Genomic DNA, 22,758 nt, shown 5'->3' with positions numbered 1-22,758 from the left:
GTGTACATTTGTATGTTTATATCCAAGTGTTGGAACTGTAAAACCAGTGTGTGAATGTATGTGTCAAAGAAAAGAAGTGACCAGGACCAGCACAAGTTTTACCGAACACATTGCTGTCTTTATTAGAGCCTTGTCTGGCAGTAATACTGAAAAAAAAGTGAACTTAGAACAGATGGAGGTGGCAGCCCACGGCTTATTTTTTTCCTGTTTTTCTTTATTTCTTTGATATTTTTTTATCAGAGTACTGCAACTCCTGCTTTTCTGTGGCATGGATAACATCAATAAAAGAGACAGTAGGGAGAGAAAAAAAAAAAGAAATATACAACTTATATTACACTGTGTTATGAACAAAATATAAATCTATAACTCTATGTTATATTTACATAATTATTCTTTCTTGATTTTTCAAGTTGAGATGGTAAGATTTTTTTTTTTTAACTTGTAATAATTCTTACTTTGTTTTGAGCTCCACTCATGACTTTGATTGTCTTAAATAATATCATTTTCATTGTCTTGATATGGGGACAGACCTTGCCAGCAGGGATGATTGATGTCTTAATGCCCCACCTCCCACCCCACCCCCCTGAAACCCTTTAAGTGGATCAATCCACTTATTTTATAATTTCCCCTCTCTCCAGCATCAGGTTGGATCATGGCATGGTAGCAGGGGTGACTATACAGCAAACTCAAGACCCACAGGCTCATTATGTGGCAAACATCTATAACAAGAATGATTGTGGGGATCACTATGTGACAGCACACCTGAAGAGTAGTCATGGCTCCTGTAGCATCGCGTGGAGCTAAAACAAAGCAAAGGGCTCCTGATGAGAAGTGACTTTAAAGATACTGTAGGTGCGCCTGGATGTCTCTCACACACACACACACACGCACGCACGCACACATGCACGCAAGCACACACACACACACACAGTGGAACACCCTTGGTGGATCATGGTTGTTCGTAACATGGTAAACACTGCTTTCCTATGATTTAGAAAAAAAAGAAAAACTATCACAAAAAACAAAAACTATCACAAATAACAAAAATACATGAATGGATATTAAATCTAAAATCTACAAAAACAACAGCATAGGATTTGTTTGGTTGTAATGATAATCTCTTCATTGTGTGTGTGTGTGTGTGTGAGTGTGTCCATTCCAATGATGTTCCACTGTGTCTCAGCGAGGCGGCCAAACAAGTAAACAGGGACGGGCTTGTTTGTTCACTGAAAACAGTTTTTAAAAGTGGTAAAACTGATTCCAAAAAAAGGGGAGGGGGAAAGATAAAATAAAAGGGGAAACTTCACATTATACATTATAATAACCCTTACAAATAAATTTATAATAATTTTTGAAAAAAAAATCATGTTCTTTTTCTCTGACTGCAGAGTCTGAGTGCTTATCAGAAATGGATGTGGACATGAAAAGGTTACGTCTTCAGCTCGGAGGAGGGCTGGTGTCCAGTCTGTCAGTCCAGCTCGCTGTCCTGACTCCGCCCACCCGCCTGTCCAGAGGATTAACACAACATGGACGCATCAAAAAAAACAAAAACAGGAGAGCGAAGAATGCGAAACAAAGGAAGGTAAAATGACAAGTTCTTGTTTAGATCTAATGATACCTACAGCTAAATAGAATAATGTCTCTTTGACTGTCATAGTTTCATATGGTCATAAAAACCCAATAAAGAGGAGAAAAATAAATTATACTGTACATAACTTACTAAACTTAAGAAACGCTGACCATCTTTATAATTATTGTTAATATTATTAGACTAGAGGCAGCTTGAAGAAAAAATAATAAAATACAGTATTCAAATACAAACAGAAACACTGACTGGCTGACTTCACCTCAGCTCTGTCCACTGGGGACAGCAGGACAATGGTGATTGGAGGGAGCAGGAAAACACTGAGGGACAGAACTACTATTGTGTGTGTGTGTGCGCGTGCGCGTGGTACAGTAAATAACAGTAGCAGCATGAGTTGCCTGTCTTTCTGTATTGTGGACATTTTTAGCTTCTTTTGCGCACTTACAAAAAGAAGAGTACACACCGACACACACATACAGTCACTTAGAGCTAAGTGATGTTCTGCGCTAAACAAAATCAAGTTAGAGGGGAAGGAGCGAGAGGAAAACTGGTGGATTGTCTCGCAACACAGTGCTTTCATGTCTGCTCCATAACACCAGTGTGACTCGCCTTCTCCCCCCTGAAAATCCAGTCAAAGTGGGACAGTCCACGCTGTACTGGTCAGTCATGGCCTGACCGTCCCATTGGATTCCAAATGGGGGGGAAGCAGGTAGTCACAACAATACATGGGATAAAAAGGGGGGAAACTGCTGATAGCACACTGCAAGGTTGAAGAAAAGATATCTTTTTGTTAAAAATAAACACGTTTCATGTCCTTCAGGTGCTTTACAACAAAAGGGGGAAAAAGAAATGTCTCTTTTTCTATTATTATTCAAACTTGAAGCACAAAAACAACAAATCACATTCACAAGCCACTTATTGGCACCGTGTACCTGAGTGAGAATATTATAGAACCAAAGAACAAAAAAGCTGTTTTTTTTTTTTTGTTTTTTTTAAAAGTGTCTCTTGATAACAAACAGGTCCGCCATCTTAAAGTGTCATCTGTTAGCCTTTGACAGGTCCACTGCTCCGTCTTTCTCTTCGTCTACAAACTTTTAAAGGTTGCTTTTCTAAATGTGTGATTTTTAGTTCTCTCCTCACTTGTGGCATGACGCAAACTCTTGCAGTAGTACGTGAATATTCCTCAGCGAGCTTCAGAGTCGTCTCTGGTCGTCTCTTCCTCCCAGACTCCAGTTCATGTAACAGTCAGTGTGAGTGACAAGTCCTGTGCTTTAGTTGATTGATCAAATGCTGGTGTCAGGACTCCAGAGGGAGGAGGGGATGCAGGTCTGGCTCTGTTTAGAGTCCACGTCGGTAAGGAAGGGGGAAAGCGTTGCAGGGTTGAGTGAGATTGTGACTGAGGGTGATTGGCAAAAGAGAAAGTTTTCTTCCTGATTGGCAGGTTTAGGATTTGAGGGGGGAGGGGGGGCGGGATTAACCAGCAGTAATTGGCTTAAATGTGAATGGCTCACATGCCGTCCCGTTGGGTGATATGGTGTTCATTATCACTGGTGTAATCGACCTCTTCATCCTCGTAGTCGAAGTCGTCGTACACGTCGCCGTTGCTGTCGTCCAGCCGTAGCTCCTGCTTGATGCGAGGCTCGTCCCCCTTCAGGCCCAGGTTCTGGGGGTTCTGGTGGTGGTTGGCGTTGGGTTCGGGACTGCTGGACATGCTGGAATGCTCAGAGGGCATCTGGGGTGAAGGCATTCCCGCCATGGACAGGGCACCAGGGTAGACAACACCTGCCGAGGACAGAGGAAGCTGGCTCTGCTGCCTGTAACACACACACACACACAAACATCAGTTTCAAGCTCTGCTTTACTTTTAGACGCATACATTTAAAAATGATGTGAATAAGGGAAAAACTGAAGGAAATTACTTTTTCAAAATCTGGATATGTAATTTGTTATCTTATATAAATGTCTTTAAATTTGTTATATATTTAAAACCTAACAAGTGGTCTATCTAACAAATTATATTAATGGATAGCCCCTTAAGGTGAAATATGTTTAAGGAGTTCTAAAGCCAAAAATACTGGTGTCTTGTAGGCCTGTTTTTGCTGGGCAGATTTTAAATGCATGACACAAAAATCATATAAATCAGATGATACAGAGTAAAACCAGGAAAAGCTGTCAACACTAAGAAAAAGAAACATAAATAATGTTAGACAGGATATTTTATACTTCACTGTTCATGCAGATTTACTAAATATTTACATGAGAAAATATCAAAGCAAACACACGACAGCGCTTTCAACGGGAAGGTCAAGAGTTTGATTCCCGGCTTTTTAGAATAAATACAAAATACTAAATCCCCACTGAGCATAAACTGTTTGCCAACATGTGACACTTGTTTCCAATAAAGGAAACAAGTGTCACATGTTTTTAAGCAGTTCAAGTGGAAAACAGGCGTCTTACCCCATACTGAAATATTGTCTCATTTCCTGTCTGCGGGACCTCATGATGGCTTTGTACTCGCCAATACGCAGCTTCTTGCCGTCGACCAGACAGGTGCGTTTGGGCCGCGGCTTGTACTTGTAGTCTGGGTATTTTTCCAGATGCTGCTTGCTGAGGCGAGCCTGCTCCTCGTAGTACGGCTGCTTCTCCAGGTTGGTCATGGCTTTCCAGCGTGAGCCTGAGCAGGGAAGGGGAAAAAACGGTTAACACTCACATTCAGCTGTTTTAGTTTCACTCTAGACCAATTCAGCAGTGTCGTGCAACAGTAGCACAGTATGAACAATGAAATACAGAGCATCATGGTGGGGTTGTGACCAATTTACAGGAGCGAGATGATAAAAATCAGTTTGAAGAGGTGATTTAAACTGAGCGTGTACGCGGGCGCGGAAATCAATTACAGCGCCAACAAGGAACAAATGTCTGTGTGGCATGTGTGACCCTGCGTCACATGTGCATAACGTCATTCCTTTGACAGCACTTACACTCAGCTGTACAAACACACACACACACACGTGCAAACGCACACGTGCACGTAGATAATGGTGGAAGTTTCCCGCGACGAGGAGAACACAGATCGCGGAAAGCGCGGTTGATGAGAGGAGCAGTGAGGACGACAGGTACTCATCTGAACTAATGAGGACTTCACTTAACCTGCTGGCATCTCTCTGCGCTCAGTCTCTGCTCACACATTTGTATTATCAGTGTGTGTGTGTGTGTGTGTGTGTCTTCCCCTCTGTGTCTCATATCTGGGCTGAATTTGCACTTGACTACTGTATGTTTAATGGGTAAAAGCTGTGAGCACTTGGCTGTTCGCTCTCTGTTTTTTGTATGTTCTGCGATCTGTTAGCAATCGAGTGAGGGGGAGAAAGAGAGAGAGAGAGGGAGGGAGAGAGAGAGAGAGAGAGAGGCTTATTAAAACCAGATTTCCCTGTGTTATAAAACACTTAGGAGCTCTTTAAAATGTCAGGGACGATCCCGGCGGTCCGGGGGAAATGTCAGGCGGCCTCGCGCTGCTTGTTTAATGCATAATGAATTATATCATCATTTGTCTGAGCCGAGCTCTCCCCAGCCGTTCATTAACAGCAGCTTACACAATGCCACTGCTTGTAAGGAAATCACCGTGCGCTTATATCTGTGTGTGTGTGTGTGTGTGTGTATGGGAAATATAAACGACAGTGCGTTCATCATCTTTTGTAGTGGTGACACGTGTAGGGCAAAGGCCAAGTGTGTGTGTGTGTGTGTGTGTGTGCATTTTACCGAGGATCTTGCTGATGTTGGAGTTGTGCATGTCGGGGAAGGCTTGGAGAATCTTTCTCCTCTCATCCTTGGCCCAGACCATGAAGGCGTTCATTGGCCGTTTAATGTGAGGCTCGCTGCTGCCACCACGACCCCGGGCCTCCCGAAATATTCTGGAGTCTGACACACTGGGGGAGCCTGGGGCAGAGGAAGGTAGGAGGAAGGTTGTTAGCCGAGGCACACAGAAGTCAAATGAACTAAATAAAAATAAAATTGTATATAAAATTGATTAATTAATTTTTTATAAAAACCCATTCAATTATAAAAAACACACTGTCTTTGCACATAAACACAAAGAAAAGTCAAATCTACTGTAACATATGAATTGTTGATGTTAATTGTCAAATGTATCCAGCTATTAGCTCAAATATAAGAACGCTTTTCCATTCCCTCTTTATAGAGACATGACTCCAGGTATGAATGTGTGTGTTTGTCTTTACCGTCAGAGTCTCCACTCATGGTGAAGTCCAGCATGGCGTGGTTGAACTTGTCCTCCGCCTGCTGCTTCAGCTGCTGACTCAGACTCTCCAAGGCAGCCTTGTCCTGAACAACACAAACAGTTACAGGCGGTCAGCGAGCAACTCACCGACTCCAACTTACGTGAATGAAAGAAAACACAGAGCAGTAGCGATGCTTTTTGTAGAATCTTTTAAAGAGATATAGTGACTCTGTGTCACAGATTTTGTTTTTCATAGCACAAATGCAACAGTTTTATTAAAAAAATAAAAAAAATAATGTTTTAATCAAATAAATCACATGTCGTCAGTCAGTTTTGAAGAGGAACAAAGAGTTTTTTTTTTCCACATTACCAATAAATCAACAGCTTAGTCTTATTCCACTCTGACAGCAATATGACGACAGTTTACAATGTTGTTTTTATGATTGGAAATCAAACAAATAACAGCAGTAACAGTTTGTGTTTCGGTGCACTTTGCTGTCAATCAGTGAAAATGTTAATGTCAACATTAAAATGCGTCCGCATGCCTGAACACATCTGTTTGCATGTGTAAGAATGTTGTTTGGATGTTTACCGTTTTGTGTGTTTACTGTATAATATATGTGAGTGAGTGTGAGAGTGTGTGTGTGTGTGTGTGTGTGTGTGTAGCGGCTCCTGGCAGCCACCTGCGAGGGAAGTGCCGCGGCTCGCCTCTCATTCTAGCTGAGGCCCCGGAGGGTCGACACATTATTGAGAGAGAGAACGAGTGACTGCAGCGAGGACGAGAGTGAGGCCACGCCGCACGGCCCCCTGGGTATTTATTACAACCAATAAAAGGCTGATTTACTGAGCATTTACATGCTTAATGCAAACAGCCAGCACACTCTACAGTAGGAGCTGGCTGTCGACGAACACACACGCATACACTTACACACACGCACTGTGGTGCACCAGCATTTTAGAGTTTAATTATACGATTTGGAGCAGTACCCAAAACACCATCGTCTTCTAAAACAACCTTCCAAAAGTGGTCCTCTCCATTTACATGTGACCCCAGTGAGCTGGCTGACTGGATGGAGGGAGGGCAGAGTGATAATGAAATGCATTTTCTCTGTTTTTAGTCCAACAGAGTTTAATTGTTAGAGATAATTTTCGGAGATCGGAAAAAAAAAAGAACACCCTGTGGAAAACGTTCTTTTCATCGCAAAACATTTGGAATTTTAATAAATGAAAAATAATCTTCAGTTGGGTGTTAGCAATGATTTAGTCATTATATATACAGTATATGAATCACTTATGATAGCTGATCAGCCTCACTCATGCCTAAAAAGGGCACAGGGCTTCAGATTTTAAGATTAAATGTGCCGTTACAAAGGGCTTTATGCAATGTGTGTGTGTGTGTGTGTGTGTGTGTGTGTGTGTGAGGGGCAGCGACAGAGATGAACACGGAGACAGAGTGGATGACAGCCTAGTCTGACATTAAGCTCCAGTATAGTACATGAGAAAAGTGGATTGAATGGCTGACACTGGAGCCAAGATACAAAGTAACGACAAAACTAATCCTCTGAGTGTCACTGAGATGACACTGTGGTATCTGAATGCTGAGAGCTTGCTGACTTCACACTCGTGTAGCACAAAGCCAAAGGGCTGAGGAAACAGGACTGAGTGAGAGCGAGTGCTGTTAGAAGCTGCGACAATGGCTTGGTTGCTCCAACAAAAAAATTATCTTAAAACTCAAGGACTTAAAATAAAAACATCATAGCCTGAAGTGATTTTAATATTAATGTAAATTAATACAACATACATTTAGTTAAATTGTGAATGTTTTACTATGGAAACTATTACAATTGTGTCAATAATAAATAATAAACTATTTATTTTTTCTTCTTCCTTGATAACACAGCAGTTTACTAAATAAAAAAAGAATACTTAATAATAAAGTAATAATTCAGTATCATATATGTGACTGAAAGTTGGTCTTATACAGTATATTAGCAAACTGTTTAACGGGTTTAAGTCATTATACCGTATAGCATTGCTAAAACAACAAAGCTGGTGGTGACTTCTGCACAGTACTGTAAAAAAGGTTCAATATATATATATATGAATATTATGTTTATGTCCTGTGCAAACACTGTGTGACACCATGCATGATTTCTATGTATGTTTTGTCTCCAATTTGTGAAATGAAGTGTTTTTTCTTTTTAAAATGATTAGTGGATATTGAATCACTTTCTAAACGAGGACATTTTATTGTGATAACTGATGAATTTGAAACTTTTCTATCACGATACCACGTCAGCCCTATATTTAAAATGTGTTGATCCCCTGCTTTTCAGTTAAATGGCTAAAAAACCTCCGTCTGAGGGAATAAATGCTGTATCTGTAAAATACGCTGCTATAAAACAGTAAACTGTAGCCGCAGAATTGATCACACTTCCTGTAGACGCAGAGTAAATCTAAGTGTCCGTTAGACTGAAGTTTTTCCACTGTACCTGCAGTTTATTACCATCTATTCCCTGTGTGAATAATGTGGTTCAATGCAGCTGGGCTACAAAAGCAGTAAAGGTTTAACTGTTTGAAACAGAAACAGACAGAGCTGTTGAATGTCAGCGATGTAGACACTTCAAGCGCACAGTTGCTCTGTGTGTGTGTGTGTGTGTGTGTGTGTGTGTGCGTGTGCTCGCGTGCGCTCGACTCCCTATGTGTTTAACAAATAACCACAATTTAGCTACGCTGCTGAGGAGCCGGTGCCGTCACTTCACATTAGCTTCTCCTCGACGCTCCACTCTGACACACACACACACACACACACAACCCCGCAGTGTGCCTTACAGACACACTCATTACCTCTGAGACACCTCTGGTTTCACCTTATCTAGCCCTGTTTAGCTTCAGCACATTTCAGTGAGCACAATGTGCACTGATTAGCCTCCCTCCTACATAGTGCAGCAGCGACGGCATAAAGCAAGACTAATTATTACACACTGGCAATGAGACGATACAGCTTGGGACAACTTTATAGAAATGTTGGGTTTTTTTTCTTTCTTATTTGAAAATGTATGAGTTTATACCTTCTGTGTAGGTCTGAATTTTATATTTTGTTTTGCTTTTTTGATAAAATACAACAATTTACAACCAAATACAACAACCTCTGTTGTATTTTGCTTTTGTTGATGATTCTTTTCAACAACTTTTTCTACTGCAGTTGCAAATAAGCAGAACACTGTGCACAACGACATGAGGAGCTGCAGCTCTTTTAAAACCAATATAAAAAGTCTCCTAAAAGCAGCTCTGCACTCACTGATTTTTACACTTGATGGTCCAAAAGATTTAATTATTTAATTTCAAGAATGGTCAAATTTATGTTTTAATTTTTACACAATCCCTTAAAATGAATATATATAAAATATAAATAATTATATTTTACTGTATGTAATAACACAGTATTATGTTTCATATCATGTGTCCCTGTTCTTATAAATCCAAACTAAAGTGGAGAGGGTGCTACATTATGTTCCATTCCAAGTTGTGATATTATCAGTGGTTTACCTAAAAAAATCAATGAAAATAAACTGAAATATTTCTAGTCGTCATGGAAATTGTTGCACACAAAATGATACAGTTGTAGAGTTGTAATTTTAAGTGATCTACCTTGTCTGTGCGTCCATTGTTGAGGCTGAGGTTGCTGACAGCGGCCACCTTGGCGTCCAGGACCTGCTGCTCTCTCTTCAGCTGTTCCTTCATCTGTCGGGCCTCGGCGAAGGCCTTGGTCACCGCCTCATGGTCGTTAAGGTAGGCTGTTGAGGACAGCGAGGACAACAAATCTGCTGAGACACAGACAGAGAAACAGGACATGCATTTATTTAATTTGCTGATTTATTTTGTTAAAACAGTGAAATGTATACATTTTTGTTTTCTATTTTATTCATACTTGGGAGTGTAAAAAATATAATTAGACAGAATAATGAGGATTTTTTTATTGTCAATGAAAGTCACTGATAGAGTGTATTTGTGCTTTTGTGTGTGCATGTGCGCGTGTTTTCAGAAGCTGGCAGGAGGTTTTCATCTGGAATAAATCTTCCCCGGCACCATGAGGTAAAGACATTAACACACACTTGATGAGGGAGTTTTCCCAGCACATCTGTGTGTGTGTGTATCTCAGACACGCAGACACACACGCGTTTGCACAGCTAATTTTGTTGGGACTCTGCACTGATTTAAATACATTTTTTTTTCAGGCTAAAAAGTATTATCCCAAACCTTACCACTGGTCAATGTCTAACCCTAACCTTAATTTACATCTTACATTAAACTGAGCCTCAGAAATGAGGTTCTACCTCATGAGGACCAGACTTTGGCCCCATGAGATCCTGACAAGGTAAGTGTAAGTATACCAGAACAGAGGTAACAAAAACTAACAACACACACGACAACTTGGGCTTGTTGAGCCTGTGAGTCATGTGTGCTGTCCACTGCCCCCTTACCTGCTGTCAGCTGTAAACACAAAATGGATACAAACACACACTCTCAAACATGTGCTTTTCACTCTGTCGTAAGCGTCGTGCACGCGCACACACACAATTTTCATCTGAACCCTCACAGTTCTACTTGGACCAGATGACTCTCATTATGGCTAAAAAAGTCCTGCTAATTTCCCCAGTTGAGAACATCTGCCCTGCTGCTAAACAGACATCAGATCTCCTCGCTCCTCGTCGCCACCTATTATTCCTATTATTTCCGCAGCTTAGCCGCCGATGAGGCATCCGAGGCATCTGCTCTGACTGTGTGACTGTGTGTGTGTGTGTGTGTCCGTCTTTCTGTGCGATTGTGTGTGCCACTATCACCTCGATCCATCAGCCATGTTAGCTCTTAACAAAGAGCCGTGGCTGACTTATGGGGCCTTTATCTGCGCTAATCCGCACTGCTAATGCCATCTCAGGCCAGATTACCAGCTTCAGATTGTAATGACAGAGCTGTGTACTCTTTTAAAAGTCATAACCAGAAAATCTGGATCTGAGTGGGGCCAAAAGGGGTGGGGTGGGGTGGGTGCTGGAGTGGGGATTGGGAGATAGAAGAAGAGGGAGACGACGACGGTATCGGGTGTCAATTTTAATCTGGTGTCAAATGAGAAGGAGGGGGGCAGATAGATATTCTTTTGCACATGAAAGTGTGTGAGTATCTCTCAGACTGACAGCAAAATACCAACCATCTAGACAAGTGAATGTGACCCAAATAGAAGAGGAGGGGGGTCTCTCTTTACACACGCACACAGCACAAAAAGACTCAGGCAGAGAGATGACTGCAGTTTGTTATAACAGGGACAAACACAGTGGAATGAAGTTGCAGGCACTGACAGTCCTTCAGTTAAGTTTGAGTTGACGGATGGATGGATGGATGGCTGGTAGGAGTCACAGATGGGGGAACATGCCTCTGGAATGGTAGGTGTCAACAAAGAAAGAAAGGTGTGCCATAGAGATGCTGACAGAGACAGACTGAAACCTGCCTGAAAAGTAATTAACCCTTTCTATATAAATACACTGAGTAAACATTATGCTAAATTTAATTTAATACAATGCAATGAGGATGAAGGATTGATATGTAGAAATATGTAGCGAGATTTAAATATAAGTACAACTAGAATCAAAATAAAAATCCAAATTAAATGTGAACAAAAGTGACTTGGCTCTGTCTACATTTCTGGTCTTCAGTTCCAATCCGTTTATCTTTTTTATCTGTTGTTTGTTCCTGTCTTAATTTAAATCACCTGAACACACACAGGCACACACACTCACACCCACATCAAAACAACCTCCTCCAGACTCTTCTAATTTGTAATCTCTGTCCCCTCTAAACTTGTAACAGGATTCCTCATACGACCATGAGCTATAATTACAAAATGTGCCAGTGTCGGAGTTTAACTCGGTGGCAACAGATGGAACATTATGAATTCCTACACCATAACTGGGATTTGCAACACAAAATAAACTGGTATTCCCACACAAATAATTCCGCTTGGATAACACACAAACTTTAAACACTGTAATCCATTTTTCTGAACAAAAAACATCTGGGACTGCAAATCCACTAATCTGATATTAAATCCGCCCGATTTGTTGAAAAACAGTGAGATTAGTCAAGAAGTCAGAAAAAAAATGACTAACTGCAGTTAGGAGGAGGAGGAGGAGGGGGTGGACTGGGTATATGTGTGTGTGTGTGTGTGTTGTCATTGTGTCATTAACGCTGGGTGTTTGCGCTGTCCTGGCTCATGTAAGAGGCTTGTCTAATCTTATTGGTGATACCTCCTGTCTGTCATGTGCTCCTCTCTTTATTATACCCCACTTCATCGCTTGGGAAAAAAAAAGTGCTAATCCCCATTTCTCCCCCTCTCTCTCTCCCATTCCGTTCACTCTGTCTCTCTGTCTCTTTCAGTTACTAATAAACACATAACAATGAAGCAGCCCTGAGGCAAATAGCAACATGGAACAAAAAAACACAAACACACTAATTATAGCCTGTTACATATGTGCAATATTTGAACTATCAGTGTTGCGTGAAAAATTGATTAAGAGCAGAAAATAGTGATTCATTTATGTCATATATTATGTATGAATACGTACATATGACTGGGTGTGATTATGGCACTGGCACAAGCAACAATTGAAACACTACAAGGAAAAACACTGTTCTTGTTGTTGCCACTAACAGCAGAACTTCTGCTGTTTTCTTTCATTAAGTGAACCATTTGCAAACACTTGTATTAAATCATACTGTATGTGTATATTATGTATGGTCTCACGTTTTTATCAACAGTTTTTCATGTACAATACGTATGTGCATTTTTTTACAACTGGTGATGACCGCTTCCCTTCCTTTCCTCAGTCACAACATTTCCATGCCCAGCTATTTAACTGTCTTTGTCTCAGTATACAAACACTAGCAGGAGAATTGATTTATTGAATCAGGTATGTGTGCCTCTGCTACACTAGATAGCAATATGGCCTAAACTTGATAGAGTAAGGTGTTTTCTAGGTGACCTTTAATGTCAGAGACTATAAACATCTTTAGGGCGACAGCTAGTTGGTACATGTTGAGCGCTATTCTGTTTCTTTCTACCATTCAAGTCAGACTTGCATAATAATAACAATAATAATAATAATAATAATTATAACAATAATAATAGTAATAATAACAATAATAATAATAATGATAATAATAATAATAATGATGATAATACATCATGTAAACATGCTGCGTGTGTGTGAGATGGACACTTGGTCCATTTACCTATTGAGCTGACTCTGGTTGGTGGTCCTCCGATGCTGGAGGGAGCGATGCTCTGCTTCATGGAACTGGCAGGGCCCAGCTTGGTGGCAGCAGCAGCAGCATTGACCTGTGGGGAAGTTGGGGGGGAGTTGGGTGACTTGCTCTCGGATGCCTTAGGCTTGGCCGACAGGTTCAGTGGCTGTGCACCCTCACTGTCCTGCAAAAACCAAAACAGCACAGTTTCGCCTGCTGTGACCACCGTAGCAATTTGGAAGCGGGAGGCCAGAGGGACACCTCGCCCTCCCTCACTGATACAACCTGCACTCAAGGCTTTGACACGCACTGATCAAACTGGAGACCATGCACAGCGATCTGACGCAAGCCTGGTGGGACTGATGTCAAGGTGCATGCCACTGCCTGTGTCCAAACAGCTCACCATATGTGAAAAATTAACAGCACGAAACAAATGCAAACATTCATATACGTATGTGCAAACCAAGGACATAGACATGCAAAATATCCAATAGGCCAATCACAGCAAAGTAACCCCTCAAACAAGGCAGAGAGGACAACACGTACGCACATGCACATGCATGCTTCACATGCAGGCTCCAGTTAGCATGCATTACTGTATAATGCTGCTCGATGACATGCTTCAAATAAGTGTAACAATCAAACATGTGAGGTGAAGGAACACCTTGAACTCGATCTTTGAATTTAGAAAACTACTGCAGACTCCTCTGTATGTCATTCAGGAAGAACAACAGTGTCTTTACAGCTGTGAGAAACCAAAGACATGCGACATCTCAATGTATCAAACAGCAAACAGAACAGAGGGCTGTCTGCCACTTCAATGAGCACTTGCTCCATTAGACACGAGGGAGCAGCAGCACTTTCTGCCTCAAAGACAACCACACACACTCGCAGCCCAGCTGTGACAGCAACTGCATCTTTTCAAGTATTGGTATTCTGAGGTCAGCATAATTGATGTCAACAGTATTTGTATATTAAGGCCAGAGCCGTGTATAATAATGCTCTGTTGCCATATATGTGCACCCATTCATCTCAATCAAATTGATGTCAGCACACAATACATGGAACAGACTGTGGCCTCTAAATGAATCGGCATGTGGAAAACCGCATGAAGCCCGTGAGCTGTTATTACTTTAATCGTCATGGCAACATCACCCCTGCTGATGGCCTAATCCAATCAGAGGGAGTCTTGCAGGGTCACATGACAGGAAGGAAGGAATTAGACCGCCAAAGGAGCAGATGTACACAGACCACTCTGTGTAATTAAAACTCCGCAATTAAAAGGCAGACACAACATGGAGCAAGGGATGACTTACGGGGCCCACCAATAAGATGCACAGCAACAGTGTTAATGTGTGATTGATTCATTTTGACAAGTAAATAATCATTGTCTGTATGTGTCTGTTCTATATAAAAAAAAAACTTTTGGCATTACAGGTGCTGACTTGTTGTACTTCAACTTAAACCAGTCAACAAAACAGAAACATTAAGTTTCCTTTTCTTTCCAATTGCTGTTTAGAAGGTGCACAGTCCAGCATAGAGTGGGATCCAAAAAGAGAGTATGACCATGTCACAGTGTGTCTGTGTGTGGTATCTCTACTCATTAGGGCCGACTTTCCCTGATTCCCACTCCTTGAGTCATACTAAGCCTTATGAGCCCCTCACAACTCAATTAAGCCCTTCCAATTAAGCCTCTACGTGTGTGTGTGTGCTTGTGTACAATCTCAACTTTGTGTGTGTGTAAATGTGTTAGTGTGCAGCGAGGCCTAACCGGATTGTCCTTCATTAGGGGGGGTCTTTCTCTCTAAATAGACAGAGGACCCCCCAAAGATGCCTTCATTGAGACAATGAGCCGGAGAAATAGAAAAGAGAACAGAGGAGAGAAAAACTGAGCAGGATCTTCTCAGTCCTGACCCACACTATGTGCGGCTTTGGCTGGGAACCCGTTTGAATATTTATTACAAATAGATAATGCCTCCGCCTCTTGTACAGTGGCTGGGGGAGTTTCCTCTCTGAGCCAAGCCAAATCCTATGGTGGGAAGGTGGCCAACCTGCATTATGCCACTGTGGAGGAATTAGTTTAGACAGTGGAGCTGAGAGGCTTGGACCGACTTGTGTGTGTGTGTGTGTGAGATTGTTCAACAAGCTCTATATCGCATGAGTGTGTGTGTGTGTGTGTGAGGCCTCTAAAGCAATCTAGAATTAATACAATTGCTTTTGTCTCTCTCTTGGCTGATGAAACAGTCTCCAGCTTTGTGGACAAAAACATGCAGAGTGACAGCAAGAGCCAGAGGGACAGAGAGAGAGAGAGAGAGAGAGAGAGAGAGAGAGAGAGAGAGCGCAGGGGGAGAGTGATAATGTGTGTGTGTGTGTGTGTGACTTTTGTAGATGCAGACATGAAGAAAACGACATCAGGGTTCTGCATCTTACCACAGAGGCTGATGGTTCAATTAACAGGACAAGTGTGTGCACAACTGTTGTTTATCCTGGCCAGATCTTTGTCTGTGTGTGGGTGTGTGCTATGATGTCCATATCAAGAACTTTACATCTACTTTTCTTACGGCGTCTCTCAGTCTTTCCCTGTCGTCTCACTTCTTTTCATTCCAGCTATAGTTGACTGTTTGGATATGAGCTTTATTGTCAAATTTATCCGATAGCAGATGACACCAAGGAGGCAGATTTGACACCATCTCTTCCAGTATGTGGCACAGTCAGTAACAGAAACATTAGCAGCAGTTTAGTGGTTGCATTATGTCATTTATATGCCAGATGTTGTTGTCAATATAGTTTAGGTGTCCCTTTCAGTTCTATGCTGCATCTAAAATTCAAATGTGTGTGTACATGTGAGCAGTCATGGAAGACATACTCAGATTGTTAACTTTACTAAGTAAAGTATAGCATGATTTTATTATTAGTATTATTTAGATTGGCTCCTATAAAGGCTTTGGGGTTTACATGTATTTCATGTAGTACAGTTCATTGTTTGATTTTTATACTTTTTTTAAAAGTATACTTTTTAATTTTCCTTTATATGTTTTATTTATATACTATTAGGGATACTAATAATAATACTTATATTGATATTTTGACTTGATATTCTGAAAAAGCAAATTAAGTGTAAGTGAAAACCACAGATCTGGTGATTGTTTTTTTAAATTCCAAGTAGTATAGTATTATTAAGTATAACAAAACTGTACAGCTACTATAGTACTTTTTCAGTTACTTTCCACCAATGATTCGGGTCAGTGAATGCACTTTATATAAGGCTATGGTATAGCTTGAACTGCACTATTGTATGAGTCTGTATGCATGCCTGCCTGCATCTTAAAATCCAGTCTTGCGTGTAAGAAAACTGCATGTATGCTGCAGTGATTTTGCCATGGTTGTGTGTATTTGTGTGGGAGGGGCTTTGGATGGTTCCTAGCTGGTAACTTGTCCACTTGTCCAACACCTGTGTGTGTGTGTGTGCATGTTTCACCCGAGGGTAAAGCACTTAAGCGATGTGCGCCTGAGACCAAACAGCTGTGGGCAGTGGCAGGCAGCAGGTCTCTAAATGACTAGAGACCTGAGATAAAGTCCACAGGGGGAACACACCCCTGAAATATACATGTCACTCTACCAGAGAGCAAGAGAGAGAGAGAGAGAGAAGGAGAAGAGAGTTTAAGAAAGACTGAGATGAACTGAATGAAAGCAATTAAAAAAGACCAGCAGGATGCTGAGTGACTGACAGGGAGAAAATGGAAAACAAAAGAAAAAAGTTTGTCCCTCCATGAGGAGCTCTGCGGTCAATCAGTTATTTTGGCTCCATGAAGCCAGTCGGGGTCCATGTGGGTCCACTCCAAGTCTGCCACTCTTGCTGGACTTGGGGAGCCATTACAGCTTCCCATGTTCCCGCAGCACTTGCCTGTCAGCCCAACTCCATATATATGGTAATAAATGTTTGTGTATCAGTGAGGTGGGATAGTTACGTGTGTGAAGGTGAAGGATGTGGGTGCATGCTCTGGGGTCAATGATGAGCTTTACCCTGAACCTGAAGTTCATCCTAACAGTTCAAGAGAGGTGTTTTAAGATAAAGGGATCTGTGTCCAGATTAACAGTTTGGCTCAAATTTGGATGTAATCTGGGTCTATATTTATACGCCCATCACAAGACCATTCAGGTACACCGTGAGTGCACGTGTCAGGGTAAACAAGAAGTTGATTCTCTCTGCAGTTAAGTAACACTAATAAGAAGCAACAATGACTGTTTGTTTACAGCTGATGGTCAAATCCTTGCTGATAAGAATCAATCAGGAAGTGAAGTTTTAAGCAAAGGTGGAGTCAGTAGTAAATCCAGAAGACATTCTTAAAGGAATATGAAGACAGGAGCTGCACAGGTCAATAATGGGATGATTCAATTGCAGATAACAAAAGAAAAGACATGAAAGTGGAAAGCAGAAGTAGTAGAAGAAAGAAGGAAAGAAGAGGAGAGTTCAGATAAGGGAAGAAAATGTAAAAAAGGAGGAGATGGGAAACTTTGATTTATGTGATAGAAACTGGGGTTAGAACAAATCTGAATTCAGATTGACAAACTCTGTGGGGCTTTGATAGTGTTGTTCCAATCCTAGACAGACAAATCATGTGTGCGTGTGTGTCCTGGGTTGTGAGTGACCACTGCACTTGTGGAAGATCCTGGGGCAGAAAGAGGACAGCAGGGGTCATGGTTGTGGGCTTGTGTGTGTGGGGAGGTAGTGCAGGTTTCAACAGTCCACCAGTTATTCATAGAATTCCACTTGAATGGACACAAGGCCTCCCTTTGGCCCTATTGGGCAGCCAGCCGAGAAAACGGCACAAACACTAATACATCTGAAGTCCACCATGACCAGATACCAGCTGGAGTTCTGTGATAAAGTTGGAGAGTTTGATTTGGGCAGAGGTGCCTGTGAGTTTTTGTCCAAGATCTAGTTGTACCAAGGTGTGCATTAGTAGAGGAGCTGGCCATTGCTTCAGACACATGTTTGATTAAAAAAAACAAAAAACAAGAACAAAGACACATGTTCAGGTCATGCAGTGCAGTGAACGACAATCACTCTGTGCTGTAACACTAGAAAGGCCAGAGGTTTTACATATGTTCAAAAAAAATTGAAGTTCCTTTACAAAGTGATTGTAAATATGTAAACACATTTACATTTTAGGATAAATGTGTGTCTTTATCTTGAAATAAAGAATTTGGCACTAGAATCTGAGAGAGAAATTAAAATGAGTTTTGGAAAATACTCGAAACAAGTTTATTTGAAAATGTTTAGCCGACTTTCCTCTGGCAGTTCTAGAATTAAACACATAGTGTGCACATGCACACACGTTTCTTTTACCTTATTCTTGTGTGGTGGTGGGGAGCTGTGGCTCTTGTCACTCTGTAGGTGTGTGTTGGTGGGTGGCGAGTGTGTGCCCAGGTTGGTTTGGTGTGGCATGCTGCCTCCGTGCTGCTTGGCCCCGGGGGAAACCTGCATGGCTGCCAGCTGAGCAGCATACAACTGCTGCAGGTAGAGAGAGAGATAGAGAGAGAGAGAGAGAGAGAGAGAGAGAGAGAGAGAGAAGATATCAGATAAAGGGAGGGGGTAGGAGGATAAAAAAAAGGAGAAGAAAGGGACAACATGAATAAATGAATACTTGAGAGCACACAAACAAAAAAGAAGATGGTGGCTAAAAAGCTCTGGAAGAAGAGGCCATTAGTGGCCGGGCCAGTATTTGTGTGACAGAGAGACACAGAGAGGGACATCTCCTCTGTCAACCCCCTCCCTCACCCCCTGGGAGAAGCGCTAACAGCCTCTGTGACAGGCCCAGAGATGGCCATGTCCCCTCCAGGTGCATCGTGGGAGAAAGGGAAAACATCCCAACTATCGAGGTCACGGCAGAGAGCCCAGCTCTTGCTCAAGGTGAAAAAAAAGTGATGATGCAGAGGGAATGAGAGAGAGGGTGGAAAATTCTTGAAGCTACATGCCAGAATTGTCTTGTGTCCCACTCTGTTTTAGTGCGCTGACAATGAGACGCAGATACACAGGCAAACGCTATAAAATAGTCTGAGGAGAAGACAAACTGATTCAATAACTGCTGACTGAAAAAGGAAACACTTTCTCTCTGGATTTTTTTTGTATTTATGTATTTAATTAATTTCCAATTAAATCGAAGCATTATGGTTTGAGCTGCTATGGTGTGAACAATCTTGGGAATATTTATGCAATACAATTGTATCACACAAAACAGTCTCTGGCCAGTATTTCCACAGCAACAGACACAACATAACATTCACAACTTGGAAGGAGCTTCAGTATTCATAAATGATTCTTCTCCCTCGAAATCATCCCATAAAGCTCAATTACTTTCATGTCGGCTAATACAAATTTCCAAGATGCCGTTTTGTTTCTCTCAGAATAGTTATCCGTGCTCTGAAGAGCGGCAGAGCGGTTGTTTTTGGTGGAAAGTAACTGATGTGCGTGTTTGTGTATGTGTGTGTGTGTGTGTGTGTGTTGTTTTTGAATAGTTATAATTGTTATTATTTATTTCTGGTTAAATTTTTCTGGAAGAGGACCATTCCTTTTTTTTTTAGTTTAACTTCCGTCCTTCTGTTGGAGCTTGGCTGCTGGCCACCAGCGTCAAACAAAGACTGGTTTATGCAAATGGACAAGGAAGAGATGCTGTCACTGCTATTTCTCTCTCTCTGTGTGTCTGTGTCCCTCTCTCTATCTCCCTTGACAGCCACATTAGCGTCTGCTCTGCTATCTTAAATAAAGACATTTATCTTTTTTCATACAAGCAGGGAAAATGGAGACATTCAAACTGGCAGCACACACTCTCACAAAGGAGTACTTTTTTTTGGAAGAAACTCATATTTAAATGTGAAACAAGCTCCACCTGACTGTCACTCACATGTGGCAACAAGTTAATTCACGATGCAACAATGCAACAGCGAAATAACAGCAACATGTTTCCTAAAGAAAGAGAAAACTGAGTGACTTTTCATCAAGTTTCAGCTTTTATGCACCTGAGTGGTTTATTGTTGGCTCCTTTCATAAGATTTTTCCTTAAAATAGGGAAGTCACCATTTCCTCTCTTAAAAATGAGATATTCTAACTTTATCAAATGCTTTGATGAGGTATTTCCTAATTTTGGAAATAAAACCTGTGTCCAAATCATCTGCCACTGGCAAAGACACTGAAAGGAGCAATGGTAATTGAGGTGGATGCAGTCGGCTGCCTGTGCTGCAGCTGATGTAGAAATCAGCAGAAGATTGGTCATGCTCTGGCGATCTACATGGAAGCAGCGTGGAGGACCAGCTCACCGAGATCAGATCAGCCTCCACTCGCCCATTTCTCTTCAATTAGCTTTACTGTGGCTCATGGAAGAGAGAGCGGTGGAGGGAAGGGGAGGGTGGTGGTGGTGGTGCAGACAAGCATGAACACCCCCCCAGATCGTCATCCACCGCCCCCCCGCCCGTCCCTCTCTCCCTACCAGCCAAACTCCCCAGCGAGTGGACCACAGGCGGTGTGTGTATGTGTGTGTGTCTGTCCTGCCATATTCGGACCAGTGGTTCAAAGGCCTCTTTATTTGTGGAGTGAATTGAGTTCCATTACAAGGCCAGCTCCTGTCACTCAAAGCCTGCTCAATGGGCCAGCAATGACACACACACACACACACACACACAGACGTTGCAGAGGCACTGTGGAGCTCGCCCAGAGCATCGCCACAACGACATGCATGTCAACAAACAGGAAGTGACAGCGCAAAGCCCCCTGGGGTGACTGAAGAAGCAAACTCACACAGGCGCAAGCAGACACACACACACACAGTGAGCGTGTGTGTGTGTGTGTTTATCTCTCTCTCTCTCTCTGTCCATTTGAACTATTATGACCAGTTTTCTCTCCCTTATCCATTGATGTGGCATTAACGCTAGCATGTGTTTTTGTTTACTGTTCAATGTGTGTCTAGTATGTTTGTGTGTGTGTGTGTGTGTGTGTGTGTAGGGATGTCCACCTTGAGTTCTGTCGACAAGAGGTGAAAAGGTAAAGTGTAACTATTGGTGTTCTTTGTGTGAAGACCTAGAGGGTGATTGTCTGGTATTAGCAGTATTGATGCTGTGTGTGTGTGTGTACAAGATAGAGTGAGTCTTGGTCAATAATCTGCAGCTTTAGTCAGATTACCAGCGTGTCTGCTCTTTGTTGTCAGAGTTAGCGGCCCTTCAGAGCAGTTGGAGCTCTATTGTTGACGTGGACAACGAGGACTATTGTATGGATCTTAATGGATTCTTCTCTGCCTTTCTGTCTGTCTCACTTCCTGTCTGTCTCACCACATTGCTCTTAGCTGCAGTCTGTCTTGTGACTAAAAGAACGTCTTGAACGCTTGTGTTAACCTGTCGTTATATCTTTTTTTCCCTCATTTAAGTAACACCTACTTATAATTGAAATAATAAATGTGATCAAAAACCCACAGAACTGACAACAGTGGTCATTTGAGAGGAGCTTATAAAAAGAATAAAAAAAAAGAACTTAGCTTTCCCCATATATTAGCTGAATTACCTATAGTCGATGACACAATAAACTACGACTTTTACACCAACAATACGACATTGATGAATGTACAGAATTAAGATACAGTGAAAATCATTTTCCTTTTCTCATTACATCTTCAGAAGCAGAATTTTCTTAACTAGAGCCGCCTATCCTTGCTGCCAATTGATTTCACATCGATCCAACACTGCTATCACAAAATGGCATTTCCTTGCAACCCAAAGAGGTCTGTAAGGCCGAGAAGGAGATACCAGCACCAAAGCAATTCTCATGTGTAAGGGAAATGCTTTGCTGTGCTCTTTCTCTCACCCAGATAAGGTTTTGTAGAGAAATGAGGTGTTCGACTGATTTCCCGTTTACCTTCTCTCAATTTGCTGCTGCCTCTCTTTTCTCCCTCTTCCTCCTCTCTTGCCTCCACCATGCCTGCCTCTCTGTTGTTCATCCATCCATCTCTCCAGTGTAAATCACGGTAATCCAGAACAATATGTTCCAACATCTGCCTCTCCATATGATGCCTGACCCAAGCCATTGACCCTCTTTATATCACACACACGTTTTCTCTTCCTCTCACACACACATCCACACTTTTCTCTTTCACTTACCTCCACCCCCCATCAGTCTCTCTCTCTCTGATTATCCTTTTAACTGATCATCCTTCTAAATACTTCTGTTACCGCTGCCTTTTCATCTTTATCGGTAATCTTGCACTCTCTTGCCTAGATAAGTGCATTTTTTTTCTTTTCGTTTCCAGTGCTCTATCTGTCTGTCTCAGTCCATTTGTGTGATGTGGATGATATCAATGATACCAAGGGTCAATAGGGAACCAGATTAACATGCTCCACTGCACAATGTCAGACTCATCCCAAGATTAAAATGCTAAATGCCAACTTTGTACACTCCTAAGCTTCCATTGCCTTGAAAACCCTTTATGGAGGATTGTGTGTTAAGCTCACACTGACGACACGGGTTACTTTGTTATTTCCTATGGAGGATGTTTCACATATAGAAAAAGCTTTGAATCATTGAGAGATGATACATTTTTCTCAGAACTGCATTCATCCCACAGCCAAGCTACTGAGAGTTTTTCTCTCAGCTTTAATTCCA

The 22,758-nt window shown here is 41.8% G+C and overlaps 1 protein-coding gene across 1 annotated transcript in view; it reads right to left on the bottom strand.

The window, feature by feature from the left end:
- Window positions 1-1,975: 1,975 nt before the first annotated feature.
- The window catches only part of LOC131456445 (transcription factor SOX-5-like), a 58,994-nt gene continuing 38,211 nt past the window's right edge, over window positions 1,976-22,758 (bottom strand). The window contains exons 6-12 of the mRNA XM_058624790.1: window positions 18,463-18,627; window positions 13,101-13,296; window positions 9,468-9,613; window positions 5,818-5,920; window positions 5,339-5,515; window positions 4,043-4,259; window positions 1,976-3,399 (exon numbers count right to left, since the gene is read on the bottom strand). Of these exons, the coding sequence (XP_058480773.1) occupies window positions 3,093-3,399; window positions 4,043-4,259; window positions 5,339-5,515; window positions 5,818-5,920; window positions 9,468-9,613; window positions 13,101-13,296; window positions 18,463-18,627 (1,311 nt within the window). The 3' untranslated portion in view covers window positions 1,976-3,092. The remainder of the gene's footprint in view (window positions 3,400-4,042; window positions 4,260-5,338; window positions 5,516-5,817; window positions 5,921-9,467; window positions 9,614-13,100; window positions 13,297-18,462; window positions 18,628-22,758) is intronic.

Source organism: Solea solea, chromosome 3 (assembly GCF_958295425.1).
Source record: "Solea solea chromosome 3, fSolSol10.1, whole genome shotgun sequence".
Classification (NCBI taxonomy): domain Eukaryota; kingdom Metazoa; phylum Chordata; class Actinopteri; order Pleuronectiformes; family Soleidae; genus Solea; species Solea solea.
The sequence above is the reverse complement of the archived record's forward strand: the minus strand, read 5'-3'. Positions and strand labels throughout refer to the sequence as shown.